The sequence below is a fragment of the Hemibagrus wyckioides genome, linkage group LG19 (genome assembly GCF_019097595.1).
Source record: "Hemibagrus wyckioides isolate EC202008001 linkage group LG19, SWU_Hwy_1.0, whole genome shotgun sequence".
NCBI classification, from domain to species: Eukaryota; Metazoa; Chordata; class Actinopteri; order Siluriformes; family Bagridae; genus Hemibagrus; species Hemibagrus wyckioides.
The window spans coordinates 12421382-12435232 of NC_080728.1; the positions used below are offsets into that span (position 1 = coordinate 12421382).

At 38.2% G+C, this 13851-nt stretch overlaps 1 protein-coding gene across 2 annotated transcripts; it reads right to left on the reverse strand.

Annotated features, from left to right (window-relative positions):
- Window positions 1-3074: 3074 nt before the first annotated feature.
- Window positions 3075-12746, reverse strand: def6c (DEF6 guanine nucleotide exchange factor c). Of its 2 annotated transcripts, none has more exons than XM_058417672.1 (13): window positions 12593-12746; window positions 11737-11859; window positions 10539-10679; window positions 10041-10223; window positions 7825-8052; window positions 6945-7091; window positions 6198-6306; window positions 5796-6022; window positions 5614-5721; window positions 5280-5446; window positions 4125-4359; window positions 3937-4021; window positions 3075-3624 (listed from the first exon to the last, which is right to left on the reverse strand). In XM_058417672.1, exons 2-13 carry the CDS (start codon window positions 11830-11832, stop codon window positions 3389-3391), a joined length of 1962 nt encoding a protein of 653 aa, XP_058273655.1. In that variant the 5' UTR covers window positions 11833-11859; window positions 12593-12746; the 3' UTR covers window positions 3075-3388. The 2 variants fall into 2 exon arrangements, with proteins under 2 accessions (XP_058273655.1, XP_058273656.1); XM_058417673.1 differs by lacking the exon at window positions 12593-12746 and adding an exon at window positions 12565-12583.
- Between the last annotated feature and the right edge of the window lie 1105 nt (window positions 12747-13851).

Genomic DNA, 13851 nt, shown 5'->3' on the forward strand with positions numbered 1-13851 from the left:
CAGTGTATCTTGATGAGAAATAGTTACAACTGCTGGCTGCAGCTCAGTAAAATGGTCAGCCACCAGCAGAATCTCTACAGCTGTGTACACATTGAAACAGTACAATTTTAAGTAAAGGTTTTATATCAGGAGCACTTCGTGATGTAACATTCTTAGTATGCTTCTATAAGAATGACATCAGCAGCACCATAAACCAGACCATCTGATACCCATTCATCTAAACCAGGAGAGGCTGCAGAACTGTACAGTTTGGCCGTTTCACTCAGAGACACCTTCTGAACCTGGTAATTAAGTGGTGAGTTGAATCAGGTGTCTTTGAGGAGAGAAATCACCAAACTGTGTTGGATTCTGTTCCTCCAGGACCAGAGTTGGTCACCTCTGATCTAAATCAAGTGTTCAAAAGGCTTTAAGATCAATCGTTCCATTTTTCACAACGCTGCGGGGATAAGTCTCCCAGCTGTAACAACAAGGGAATCTTTCACTTTTAAATTTTTCATGAGTGCTAGAGTATTTTTGGTCGGTGGCTTACTAGTCTGTGGTCCATTTCATTTTTTTTCTGCCCTAGGAAATGCACCAGAGGAAGTTGGTTGAGGCTAAAGAATATAATTACAGGTGGTTGCATATCAGACAGTGATCCTATGGCTAGGGTGGGCCCAGAGCTAATACACAAATGGTGTGCTAGAGCAACCAAACCCCAATATAGACACACTGATCACATGAAAAGGAAGCAAAGCACAAGCACTACTACTACTTAATGGCTTATGGAAAAGCTGCAACTGTTCTACTCACCATATCTGTATTTGGTGTCTCTGAGCAGAGGGGAATTACATGTGGTAAATCAATGATTACTGAGCACAGCAGATAAATATATCTAAAATACTATAATAGCTAACTCTAGCTGATGAGAGTGTAGTGGGTTAATAAGCCTTCTTAATACGCTTCACTTAAGGAAGACTTACAATGGATTGTTCTTAGTATTGTAATTTTGTTTCAGAAGTTTCAATACTTCTGTGTGTGTATATAAATGTGTGTGTGTGCATGGTCACTAGTGATGGACTGGCTGCCCAATTAGAGTATATTTCCACCTAATGTTTCCATGATGGTTTCTGCATCCACCACAGCCCTGACCAAGACAAAGCAGCAACTTAAGTTTAATGACTGAATGAAAAAGTGTTAATAAAATGTAAAAAGTCATTACAATCCAGTTTGTAAAATTCAGTTGTCATTCACTTATTTAAAAAAAATCCCACACATGCACATAATCTATTACTGGCATTGTTACACAGCACAACTAGAGCAGCTCTAGGTGTTGCCCTCTTAAGAGCCAAACACCCTTTTCTAGAAAAATTGCATCTGGCTTTTGTCTTTCCCATTCCCAACCATCTCCAGCCTAAACAACTCCTAATCGCTTATTCATCTTTTTCATTAGACCCTGTTTCACTAGAGTGTGACTGGATGCCAGACTTTTTTTTTCTAGAATCCTATTGTAATATAGGGCTGATTGCTAAGGAACAATTATCCTTGTGTTTATATTCTGTCACTGCTCCTTTTCTCAGAAGAGTGCCTGTGACATTCGAGCTTACATGTCGCCAACTTGCAATCAAGTCTGTCACTAGAGATGTCTGGCTCTAAAACATGCTCTCTTGTTTGCCTCAAAATGAAGGGACCCACCCAGATAGTGTTGCATGTTTACAACAACAGATTGAATCAGTTCAGTGTTGTCTATGTCTACCACAACTATACACTTCATAGCAAGAATTTCTGGAGCTACCTTAAGAATCTAAGTTTTCAAAAGGCCAAATTGAATGTTTGTTTTTCTGGACACAGTCAAGGCTCTGCATTGGATTGTAATGCGCGTGTAATCTTTAGAAGCTTGTATATTTGAGCTACCACAAATGCGAATGTCTGATGCTAATTATAACACTGACTGAGGGTAACACATCTACTACTCTACAGCATTCTTGTAAATCTTCTAAAGCAGTAAGTAATGTTTATAAGCATGTATGGAAAAACTCAGGTGTTAAAGCTAGCACATGTAACAGACATTTGCAAGAAGATTTAGCTTTATAAACAGAAAGATTCCAAACTCTACGGGAAAAGATCAGATTTTGGAAAATCACAAACCACGACTGTTTCACAAAGATCATTTACAGTCATGCTATTGATTATTACCCAAAACCAGCACAGAAGGCCATCATTCATCTTTGTGGCTGGGAGTGATGTCTTGCAGACTGAGTTCCACTCAGTCGCCAGCATCCACAGAACCAAATATGGACGGCATGAATAGTTTCAACGTTCAGCACTAAAGAAATGTTTGTTTGAGAGAGTGGTTGTCATGATCAGCATCACATAATCAGCAGCACAAAGAAATTGACAGGACTTAGGAAATATTTTTTGCTATTTTGGAACCCACTTGTTTTATTTCGTTGGATCTTTTGAAGTGAACGAGTAGCTGTGGAAACTTAATCTAACTTAATCTCTAATGGTTTAAGGACTTATTTTGAGTAGAATGGCACATAAGGGACAATAGGGACCAAGGTTTTAGGTATACAATGACTTAGAATATCACAAGGCCTGAACTTTCAAAGCAAGTTCCCCCTCTACTGGTCATCCACAGAATTAGGAAAGGGAACTAAGGTACAACAAAACAGAAGCATAGAAGAGAGAACAGAAGAAATAAAAGATGAATAGCAAGCAAAGAATTCAGTGCGTTAAATCACAATTATCTATTATTTCTTCTATGTCATATGTCATACTCATCCTCTCTTAAGCTAATAACATTCTTTACCAGGGGGAGAAAGCAGTAGAACTGAGTTCAGTCCTCACTGTTAGATTGTTCTGTATAGCTAGAACGGTATAATTTGCTCAAATAGATATATCTGCTGGTGTAGTAAATATGCAGTATACAACATGCACCAGACTATGTACACACAAGAATATAGCTAAAGGAAGACAATGTTTGAGCAAACCAGTGGTCATTTTATAGTTTTTTTTAATTAATTATTTACACATTGTATTGCTTCATACAAATATTATTTTTAAATTCATTTCATGAGTTTAGTAAAATAACTATAGATAACAATGTTTGGAATTGTCAACAGGACAGAATGTATGGTGGGAAATAAATAATAAAATAAAAACATTGCATTATGTGTTATCCATTTATTGGTGTTATCCATTTGCATTAAACACACACACAAACACACATACACACACACAGTCTTTACTGTAGATTAACTGTAGATTACCAACATTTTTGCAAATAATATATTGTATGTACATCTACATTTTAATACATTTACATGTATAGTTGATATTCATGTGTAAGGCTGCTACAAACAATAACAAATGTCACAAAAAGTTTACTTTTTCGGCTTGTGTCAGTGAGTCAATATGCAAAGTCATTGCTATGCTCAGCCTGTTCTCTGGTTTTCTTTGGTTCCTCAACTTGACATGCAGTGATTAGTTCTTGTGTGCCCACATCCTCTTCTCTCTTTCGTAACTGGCTGTTGGAGGATTCTGTTTCAGTGACGGTTGATTGGTACTTCACAATGAACTCTGTACTGGTGAGCGCCTGACCACGTTTGGGATAGTTTGACCTCACTGTTAGACGCTCCATCTTGTCTACACATGGATGAGGGGAAAAAGCATATTTTACTTAACATTAACAGTTAAATCATGTGTTGAGTCTGGGAGAGTTCAAATAGCGAACAAATAGGATCTCAGTGATAAGTTAATACACTGGGCCACCTGTCCTGGACAATTTTCTTGTTTATTATCCCTTTTGTTTTCCTCTCTACTCAAAATTTCCAATTTAATACTTTACAATCTGTGGGCTTCCTGAGTACAGCAGATTCTAACAACAAATACAATATTTGTCTAAGTGAAACAGAAATTCAAATATCTGCCTTACAGTTCTCTGTGTGAATTTGTTACCTGCTGGTGTGATCGGCTTCATAAGGCAGTTGAGCTGGACATTCCATTGTCTCATATGTGCTTTAGAAAGATTCTCAGGAACGTTCTACATAATGAGAGAAATTAAGAAATTACACTTGTTCTTGCCTGAAAGAGGCAGAGTCTACTTATTTCCCATCCCTTCTCTTTACTCAGCATTGTTTAAATACCTCCACATTGTGGTGATGTGTCTCCACTGTTTCTGCAAGGGCCTGGGATGTACACGTTATTAACTGGGGGCTTGAAGATGGAGGAATCACAGGGGATGCAGGAGAGAGTAGGTTATCCTCATCTTTTTGGGGCTCAGGTGTTTTCTCCTGGGTTGTTATTGCATAATCAGGAGTTTCCAAGTGCCTCTGACTGTCCATCAATTCAATCAGCTTCTTCCTTTCTTCTTCCAATAGCCTGGGAGACACACAAACACATGTATATGCACTAGGAATGTAAAAGAGTATAGAATAAATCAGTCAGAATGAGTAGATAATGTGCTCTAAACTAATATAAATATGGATACAGATAGCTTTTTTTTTTTTTAGAAAGCTAACTAAAAATCTTTAAAGTGATACTAGGTGTAAACATGCAAAATGTATTTCACCCCTCAGGATACAACAAATAAGTTGTGCAACCATGAGTTTTTTACTTTTATGAAAAGCTTGAAAGCAACAGTTTTAAGTTTGCAAGCAGGGTTGCCAGGTTTCAGCAAAATTCCCACCCCAAATATAACTCAAATCCCCCACAAAGTTTAAAACTAGCCCAGTGGGTTCAGGCATTGCACAAGTGAGACACAGTTACCTTCTTTTTCTTAGCCTTTCTGTGTGAACCAAATGGTGCACACACAGGTCAAATCATGTCCTATCTTGAGAGCTGGTAGGTGGCATACCAAATTGAAAAATTGTTTAATATAATTAAATGGGATTTGTTAGAAAAGTTTTGTTTTTCTGTAATGCTAGGCCTAGTTGATTTCTGTGGTTGAATATAAATAAAGACCTTAAGAATTCTTATGTAAGCTTGATCAAGATAATACAAAAAACAATGAAATATAACAATGAATATATTTGGTTAAAAAAAAAAATTATATATAGAAATATATACTAGAATAAAATACAAGTTGGACAACTGCCACCTCTAACTATTGCCATTCTTGCTATGTTGCAAGATGCTGGTCATCATCTGTGGTATTTGTGGTGTATGTGCAACATTTCACAAAAAGCCTGAGGCTTTTTTTTAGATGTTAAGATGATGGGTGGTGATCATGAACAGGCCATGTTGGCCTGATTTCAACATCAGCTTGATGTGTTGGGAGAAAAGAAGTGCCTGTGACTGACCTCTCAAGCTCATGTCGGACTTTCTCATCCTCTAAGCGGGCCTGAATCTGTGTGTTGAGAGCCTCCTCCAGTTTCTGTTGTGTGAGTTCTAGCTCTTGGATCCTCTTCTTTTGCTGCTGTACCTCCCTTTCCATTTTAGTCAATGCAGCCACCATGTTCTCTCTGTCCTGGGCAGCAACCAGCACACCATCAGCCAGAACATTTAGAAATGCATTCAAGTAAATAGACATTATTGCTATCAAAAATATATCATATTTCCTTCTCTGGTTGCAAGAGAAATTGTTTAAAACAACATGCTGTACTAAAACTGTGAAAAAACAGATCTGTGTCTTACCTCGTTTGCTTCTTTCAGCTGTCTCTCCAGCTCTTCTTGTCTCTCCTTCTGCTTCTCTTTCACCCATGCATCCTCCTTTTTCCGCTGCACCTCCATTTCCAGGTGTTGCTAAAACACACTAAATTAGTAACCTCAAAAGCTTGAGCAGTATCACTTATGTCTATTTATTCCCTCTCTTCTACCTGGATGATGTCTATAATTTCCATGTCTGGTTCCTTGTTCTCTATTTCTCCGTGTTGTGTTACAGAACTGGGCTCCTCATCTTCAGCACTATGTTCACTCTGGCTGCTCTGGTTCTCGCTTCTCTGACTGTTCTGGCTGTTCTCCCGTTGCTCTCGTCTACGCAGCTTTAGCTCCTGATGCATTGAGCTCTTCCCCTCTGTCTTCAAACGGATGGCTGTCTGAACAGCTAGTGCACATACACAGAACACAGAGTGAGGCAGACTGATCCAAACATTGGATTGTAAAAATATTAGAAAAATTGTGTCTCACTTACACTATTGTGTGTTCTCTTAACCACAAATTCAATTTTTAGAAAATATTTAAACAGATTTAGCCAGAAAGGCTTAGGTGTAACCACTCACCTTGAATCCATTCCACTCTCTGTTTCTGATCTGAAGCACTAATCTCATATGTCCTGCCAGGAGTCTTCATACAGAATAAACAGCGTTTCCCTTCTTTATCGGGTATGGTCTGCCAGAAACATCAAACAATTATTAGCCCTACATAATGCTTAGCTGTCTAGATTTATCCCTGTGATTTTAACACATTTAATTTTATACAAATCGACAGTAGAAATCTTTGTAGCCAGTCTGTGAGCTGTGAATCTTTACAAAAATGGTTCCTCACCAAGTGGATTTATTCATTAAAACACTTCTAAAAATTAGAAGTGAAATAATTTAGAAATACGAAATGTTCACTGAAAAAAAACCCCAAACATACAGATATTCTCCTGCTTGACCCAAATGTGCACAAAAGTGAAAATGAACAACATTTTTAAAAAATCTGCATTATAATTACATTAACAAATGATAAGGAATTTCTAAAAAATTAACAGACACTGTTACTGCTAGAAATAACTGTGACATCAAAGTAAAATACTCCTAAAAATTTTCACAGATGAAAATATTAGCTTTTTAAAAAAGATCTAGAGCTAGAGAAGTTTCACTTACTATATCTCATCTTCTACCATTATTGAAATTTTGTCCAAATGAACAAAACAAAACAAAACTTGAGCCCATCATTGATCATTTTGTTCTCTTAACTATCAAAGGTATATGTGGGAAAAAAATAAACTGATTTGAAATAGAACAGAGCCACATGACTCTCACTTCTACAACGCAACTTCCATCCAGCTGGACCTCTCCCTTCTTTTCTTTCTGGTCCTCACTAATATAGTAGGTTAAGCTTCCTGGCTTAAGCACAAACCAGCGCTCATGCCAATTCCTACGTACATGCCCCTTTTTCAGCATGTAACCCTAAAAGAAAGAGAAAATAAGAAACTTCAGTCAGTACCCATATTACTTTATCTCAGATAAGACAGGAGATACGGAAAACAAAACTATAGAATTCCTAAAAAATTCAGAACAAAAAAAAAAAAACATAATTTAGCTTAAAAATAACTTCATTTATTTTTACTTCATTAAAATTATGTTAGAAATAAATTAGTAATAATTACTTATTTATTTAATTGAACTACAGGTCATATTTTTTATTAGATAATTGTGAAAGTTTTTTATTATCTCTTTTAATTGTACATTTACACATTAGAGTACAAAGTGCACTGTCCTGATGACTTCCCTGTGCTTCACTTAATGAAACAGCTTTATTGCTCCTCTCTATACAGAAAACCAATTACAAAAAAACAAACATATTAATGATTGTAAGGTATTCTTCATTGATTAACAACAGCTTTTAAAAATGTTTATTATTAGTCTTATATTATGTGAAGTTCCCCTCATATAAGTCCCTATGAATGAGCCATAACTATAGAAATCAATTGAAATTTGCTTATTGGCATAAACCTGTCATACGAAATACAGCTGAAACCACTGGCAGAGCTAATATTATAGAAAATTAATCAACAGCTTCTGACCAATCTCATTAAAAATTCTGTGTTGTAATAAAAAACTAATAAACTTGCATTTTGTTCTCATTCTCATTATCACTGTTTAGTAACAATCGTGTAAGCCTTCCTAATTAGATGTTCACCTTCTTCAGCACATTGTGGTACATCTCCATGAAGATGTCATCCAGTGCCAGGCTAAAGGCCTCCTTACAATCCACCCTCATAAGGTTCCCTGCACTGAGATGCTCCAAAAACATCCACACAATCATGCCATCCTGTAAAGAAGGATCCTGGGATAGCAGATCCTCCAGTCTCTTCCCGTCCCACTCCTGGCTCATAGCAGTAGAGATCTTCTTCAGCAGATACTCCAGCTGAGGGCATAAACATCATTCATACACTATATTGCCAAAAGTATTCGCTCACCTGCCTTGACTCGCATATGAACTTAAGTGACATCCCATTCCTAATCCATAGGGTTCAATATGACGTCGGTCCACCCTTTGCAGCTATAACAGCTTCAACTCTTCTGGGAAGGCTGTCCACAAGGTTTAGGAGTGTGTTTATGGGAATTTTTGACCATTCTTCCAGAAGCGCATTTGTGAGGTCACACACTGATGTTGGACGAGAAGGCCTGGCTCTCAGTCTCCGCTCTAATTCATCCCAAAGGTGTTCTATCGGGTTGAGGTCAGGACTCTGTGCAGGCCAGTCAAGTTCATCCACACCAGACTCTGTCATCCATGTCTTTATGGACCTTGCTTTGTGCACTGGTGCACAGTCATGTTGGAAGAGGAAGGGGCCAGCTCCAAACTGTTCCCACAAAGTTGAGAGCATGGAATTGTCCAAAATGTCTTGGTATGCTGAAGCATTCAGAGTTCCTTTCACTGGAACTAAGGGGCCAAGCCCAGCTCCTGAAAAACAACCCCACACCATAATCCCCCCTCCACCAAACTTTACACTTGGCACAATGCAGTCAGACAAGTACCGTTCTCCTGGCAACTGCCAAACCCAGACTCGTCCATCAGATCGCCAGATGGAGAAGCGCGATTCGTCACTCCAGAGAACGCGTCTCCACTGCTCTAGAGTCCAGTTGCGGCGTGCTTTACACCACTGCATCCGACGCTTTGCATTGCACTTGGTGATGTATGGCTTGGATGCAGCTGCTCGGCCATGGAAACCCATTCCATGAAGCTCTCTGCGCACTGTTCTTGAGCTAATCTGAAGGCCACATGAAGTTTGGAGGTCTGTAGCGATTGACTCTGCAGAAAGTTGGCGATCTCTTCGCACTATGCGCCTCAGCATCCGCTGACCCCGCCCCGTCAGTTTACGTGGCCTACCACTTCGTGGCTGAGTTGCTGTCGTTCCCAAACACTTCCACGTTCTTATAATACAGCTGACAGTTGACTGTGGAATATTTAGGAGCGAGGAAATTTCATGACTGGATTTGTTGCACAGGTGGCATCCTATCACAGTTCCACGCTGGAATTCACTGAGCTCCTGAGAGCGACCCATTCTTTCACAAATGTTTGTAAAAACAGTCTGCATGCCTAGGTGCTTGATTTTATACACCTGTGACCATGGAAGTGATTGGAACACCTGATTCTGATTATTTGGATGGGTGAGCGAATACTTTTGGCAATATAGTGTATATATATATATATATATATATATATATATATATATATATATATATATATATATATAAACAAACATCATTCATATAGATAGATAGATAGATAGATAGATAGATAGATAGATAGATAGATAGATAGATAGATAGATAGATAGATAGATAAATGTGCCATTTAATTGCTACTGCAAATATAGCAAGACATATGAAATCACTCTAATGCAACCGTTTACAAATCGAGGTTGAGGTTTTGCAATTTTCTTTAAAATTCTAATTAAATGTTTTTGCACATCATGGCCTTTTTTGCACAACATGAAAGTTGAGGGTTTTGGTAGATTGCAAGCATAGATACATGTGTAATCATCAGGAAGCCTTATGACTGTGCTTCTGTTTTTACTCCTCTTCAACTTCCTTCCTGACAATAATGTTGCAGAAGATTCAAATGAGTTACACATCAGGCCCATAAGTCACTCATGCACTGTCATTCACTGGATCTTATTACATTGCACCTTACACTTTCCAGATATAATTTTTATTATTTTATATTTAAGAGATAAAACCCCCACACATCTAGGATCTAAGAACAGTGTTTCCAGATTCTACGTCTAGTAAACATAATTGCATGGACTGACGGAAGCTGATCCTATATCATTTAACTTCTTATAATAATCACCTGTGATTATTAGCATTTTATCACTTGTGGTTTTCCTCTGTATACTATATAGCACCTACCTCAGGTTGGATGATGACAAGAGGATAACGATTCTCTGAGAGAAGGTTAAAAAGACAGAAGAGCTTGAAGCAGTCTCTTTGGGAACACACCCCCTGCTGAATGCTGGGCTTGAAGTTTTTCTTGGCTGTCATCATCCAGCACAGCTCATCAAACGTCTCCTTATTAAACGTACCCTCAGTTGCCTAAACATTAACAAAAGCCAAATACAGTCAAGTATTTTCTTTCGCAAATTCCACTCAAAAGGACATTTTATGCATGTATGTAAGTAGATTATCAGCTTAACAACCACAAATTGTTGCAACTCTTAAGTACAGGCACCAACTTGGTAAACAGGAAATTACAGTCATATATATATATATATATATATATATATATATATATATATATATATATATATATATATATATATATATATATATATATATATGGACAGACAGACAGACAGACAGACAGACAGACAGACAGACAGACAGACAGGTGGGTGGGTGGGTGGTTACCTTTGCCAGAATGTACTTGTTGAGGTAAGGCATATAGCCATTATCAGAGACAGGTCCATTGTCATTATCCTTGAAATGTTCCTCTAAGGCAACAGGGTCATGAGGAATGTTCAGAGCTGTGTATAAATTGTGAGACAGCACCTGTGACATACACAAAAAGGAAAAGAGCATTAAATTGATCAATCATTCTGTTTCCTTTTTTTGGACTATTTGTAGAGACAGGCTGAGACAATAATCTGGTCTATTCATGGGATCATAATACAGTTGAAATAGAGATATTACACCGAGGAGCAAAGGTGTGCAAAACAATCAGCTGACAAGCACATTGCTGAAATGAGAGGAATGAGAAGTGGAATTCTCTTCCCTATGTCTGTTAAGAGAAAAAGTGATCTTTGCTTTGCAAACAGCGTGTCAGGACAGCTGCCTGTTGTTGCTTCATTTTCTAAGCATGGGGTTATATAAGGATGTGTTCCAACATGAAAGATTCCACAGACACCGCTGGGATGACCATCGTTCAGTGCTTTTGTATAGCCGTTTATTTGTATTTGTGTATTAAGTACTTTTATGTGGATTTTGATAGGATAACAATGGTTTTAAAAAAACAAACAAACACATTTAACACATACACATGCTGAATTAAGACATTATCCTATTGGACTAGATACTTTGGTGCAGTATGTGTGTGCACTATATGGGCATGCACTGTATAGAATACACATTTACAACTTGTTGCTCAAATCAAATAAACCTACATGGCCATATTTGTAATCCAAGCAAGAGAGCAGAAAAAAAGTGGTAAACAATTATTGCATACATTGTCAGATATAACTGTACTTTTCCTTGTTGGGGTGGTGCTATTAATGGGACGTTTTTTGTAACTTTACTATGCATATATTGTGCCTAATTAAAGGTACACCATATGCACTTTCCTAAGTAAGATAAAGCCACAGAGCAAACACCCTTCACTGCACAAACCCACCAAACCAGGAACAGTGCAGTTTACTATCTTTATTTCTGAGACTGTTCTCTACAGTACTCTAGAATGCAGTTTTGGATGTTTAGTCAAGAATGATGTAGTATGAAGTATGTGGGCAGGGATCATTATCAGGCGAACCATATTTACAGTCCTTGATAACGTTAAGGGCTTTTTGTGTGTTTTAACCCCTATGGCAAAAAGTACACCGAGGTGGTCTCTTACCTTCAACTGGGACTTGGATACTTTGCCGCTGCCCTCGGCCTCCAGCGAGGTGAACGCGTACCAGATGGACTTGAGCAGCTCAGATTTTAGATCCATGTCGCCTCGGATCACTCAGTGACCATTCTGCAGTTAAAGGGAATAAATCCAGGGCGGTTTTTAGCGCCGTGAAGTGCTCTAACACGTTTCAGAAACCGCACCGCGCAGGCGCTTTGCAGGGTTGCCAGATTGAGATGTTTAGAACCAGAGCAAGCCTGTAATAGATGCCTTGCCAATTTGCGCTATGAAGCAGTCAGACAGTAAATTATAGGTAACAGTCATCAGAAGCTGTTATTTACTTTACTTACTTTTAAACACATAAAATCGTAGACTAAAAGACACAAAACACATATGTATATGCCACTTGCATAGGGTGTAGCCATAGAGTTCTGTGTTAAAGGAGGACATTAATAACGACAGTCTGGAAAAAAAAAGAGTGGGATGCAAACTATCAGAGTACTTTCTTCTGGATGTTGACATCGATCTGACAATCTGATTTCTCATAAAGCTTTTGTAGACTGCATCTGCTTCACAAATCTCATAAATGAATCATAGCTCATATTTACATTTTGCAGTGTAGGCAATAAGCTACTCCAAATTTGACTTTTCTAAAATAAAGCAGATGCTGCAGGAACACAATCATACGTCTCTACTGTCTATAAAGCATTATGGAAATTTGTGGTGTTCAGCATTTCTATGAAAGTGGAAATGACATGTAGGCCATCTCTTCTTGTGCTATACTTCTGCACCAAAGGCATATTTTACATTGCAGTGTAATTAAAAATTGCACACTTGGAAAGGAGCAGCTTTGCCATCTCACAGTTTTAGGGTCCTTGGCTTGATTCTGAGCTCAGGATCCTGTCTGAACATACTCCTTCAGTGTCTGTGTGGGTTTCCTTTGCAGTCTCCAGCATTGTGTCCTATACACTGTACTTTCTATACGGATTAGGAAGCCATTTTCTTTTATATTCAGCCTATGACTGCTACACAATCACAGTTTGTGGATTATAATCAGCATTTGTCACTGGCTGAGCAAAAAGTGGGTGGATTACTTAATGGTCAAAGTCCAGTCTGCTTTAAAGAGTGGAACAAATTTGAGTAAACAAATGTCTTGCTCTGCTTGTTGTGTTAATACTGTTTAATGCTGCATTAGCCTGGATTAAATTCTCTGGGCCTAATGTATTTTTTAAATTAATACTGACTTTATTGCCCAAACATACTTTAGACAGGTTTACCTGCCACAGCTTGTGGCTTATTTTATGAAGGGAGGAATAGGATTTGGGTTCCTCAGTAAACTGTATCTGGAAGTTTAAAAGGAATTATAATCTATGCACTGTATTTGTGTATGATAAAATTGTCATTTATTTTGTCTACTTGTGTTCGTAATTCACAGAAGATACAATATACATAATTTCCACACAATAATAAACATACAGTACCTCCAACACCTCACATCTCAGAATCACATCAAGATGTGCTTGATGAACAGATAATAGCCCAACTGTTTGCAGTAACAGCTCCTTGCCTTAGGCTGCAACATGTTGTTGTTGATCTTTCGGCTGCTCCCTACAGCAGTGGTGAGGGGTTGCCACAGTGGACCAACTGGTGCACACAACATCTTAGGCTGCAACATGCCAAGGGCAAAACTGAGGCCCCAAACAACAGCACCTCATTGTAGGTGAAGAGTCATGTTGTGTAAGGTGAAGCTGGCCAAGCCAGTGCCCCAGTTGGCTACAGGAACAGCTGTTGTGCAGGCCAAGGCCGAAAGTACCCCAGAGTTTGAATACTTCTGGTTTAATCAGTGCAATGCAGAAAGGCAGTAGATGGTGCTATAACACAAACAACTTGACAGTGTACTAACATACAACCAGACAGGAGTATTAAAGCAAATGCCTAATTGTAAATGTTTTAAATACCACATAATATTGTAGTACAGTTATATATGGGCAAATTTGTTTTCATTAGGATTTTTTCCCCTCAAAGTATCAAAGAAGAGTGGAATAAAGGTTATTGTAACAATAGCTGAGGGGCTAAATCTTAAATGGAATGGTCAAAGAGCACATATGGGCTTGATGGTCA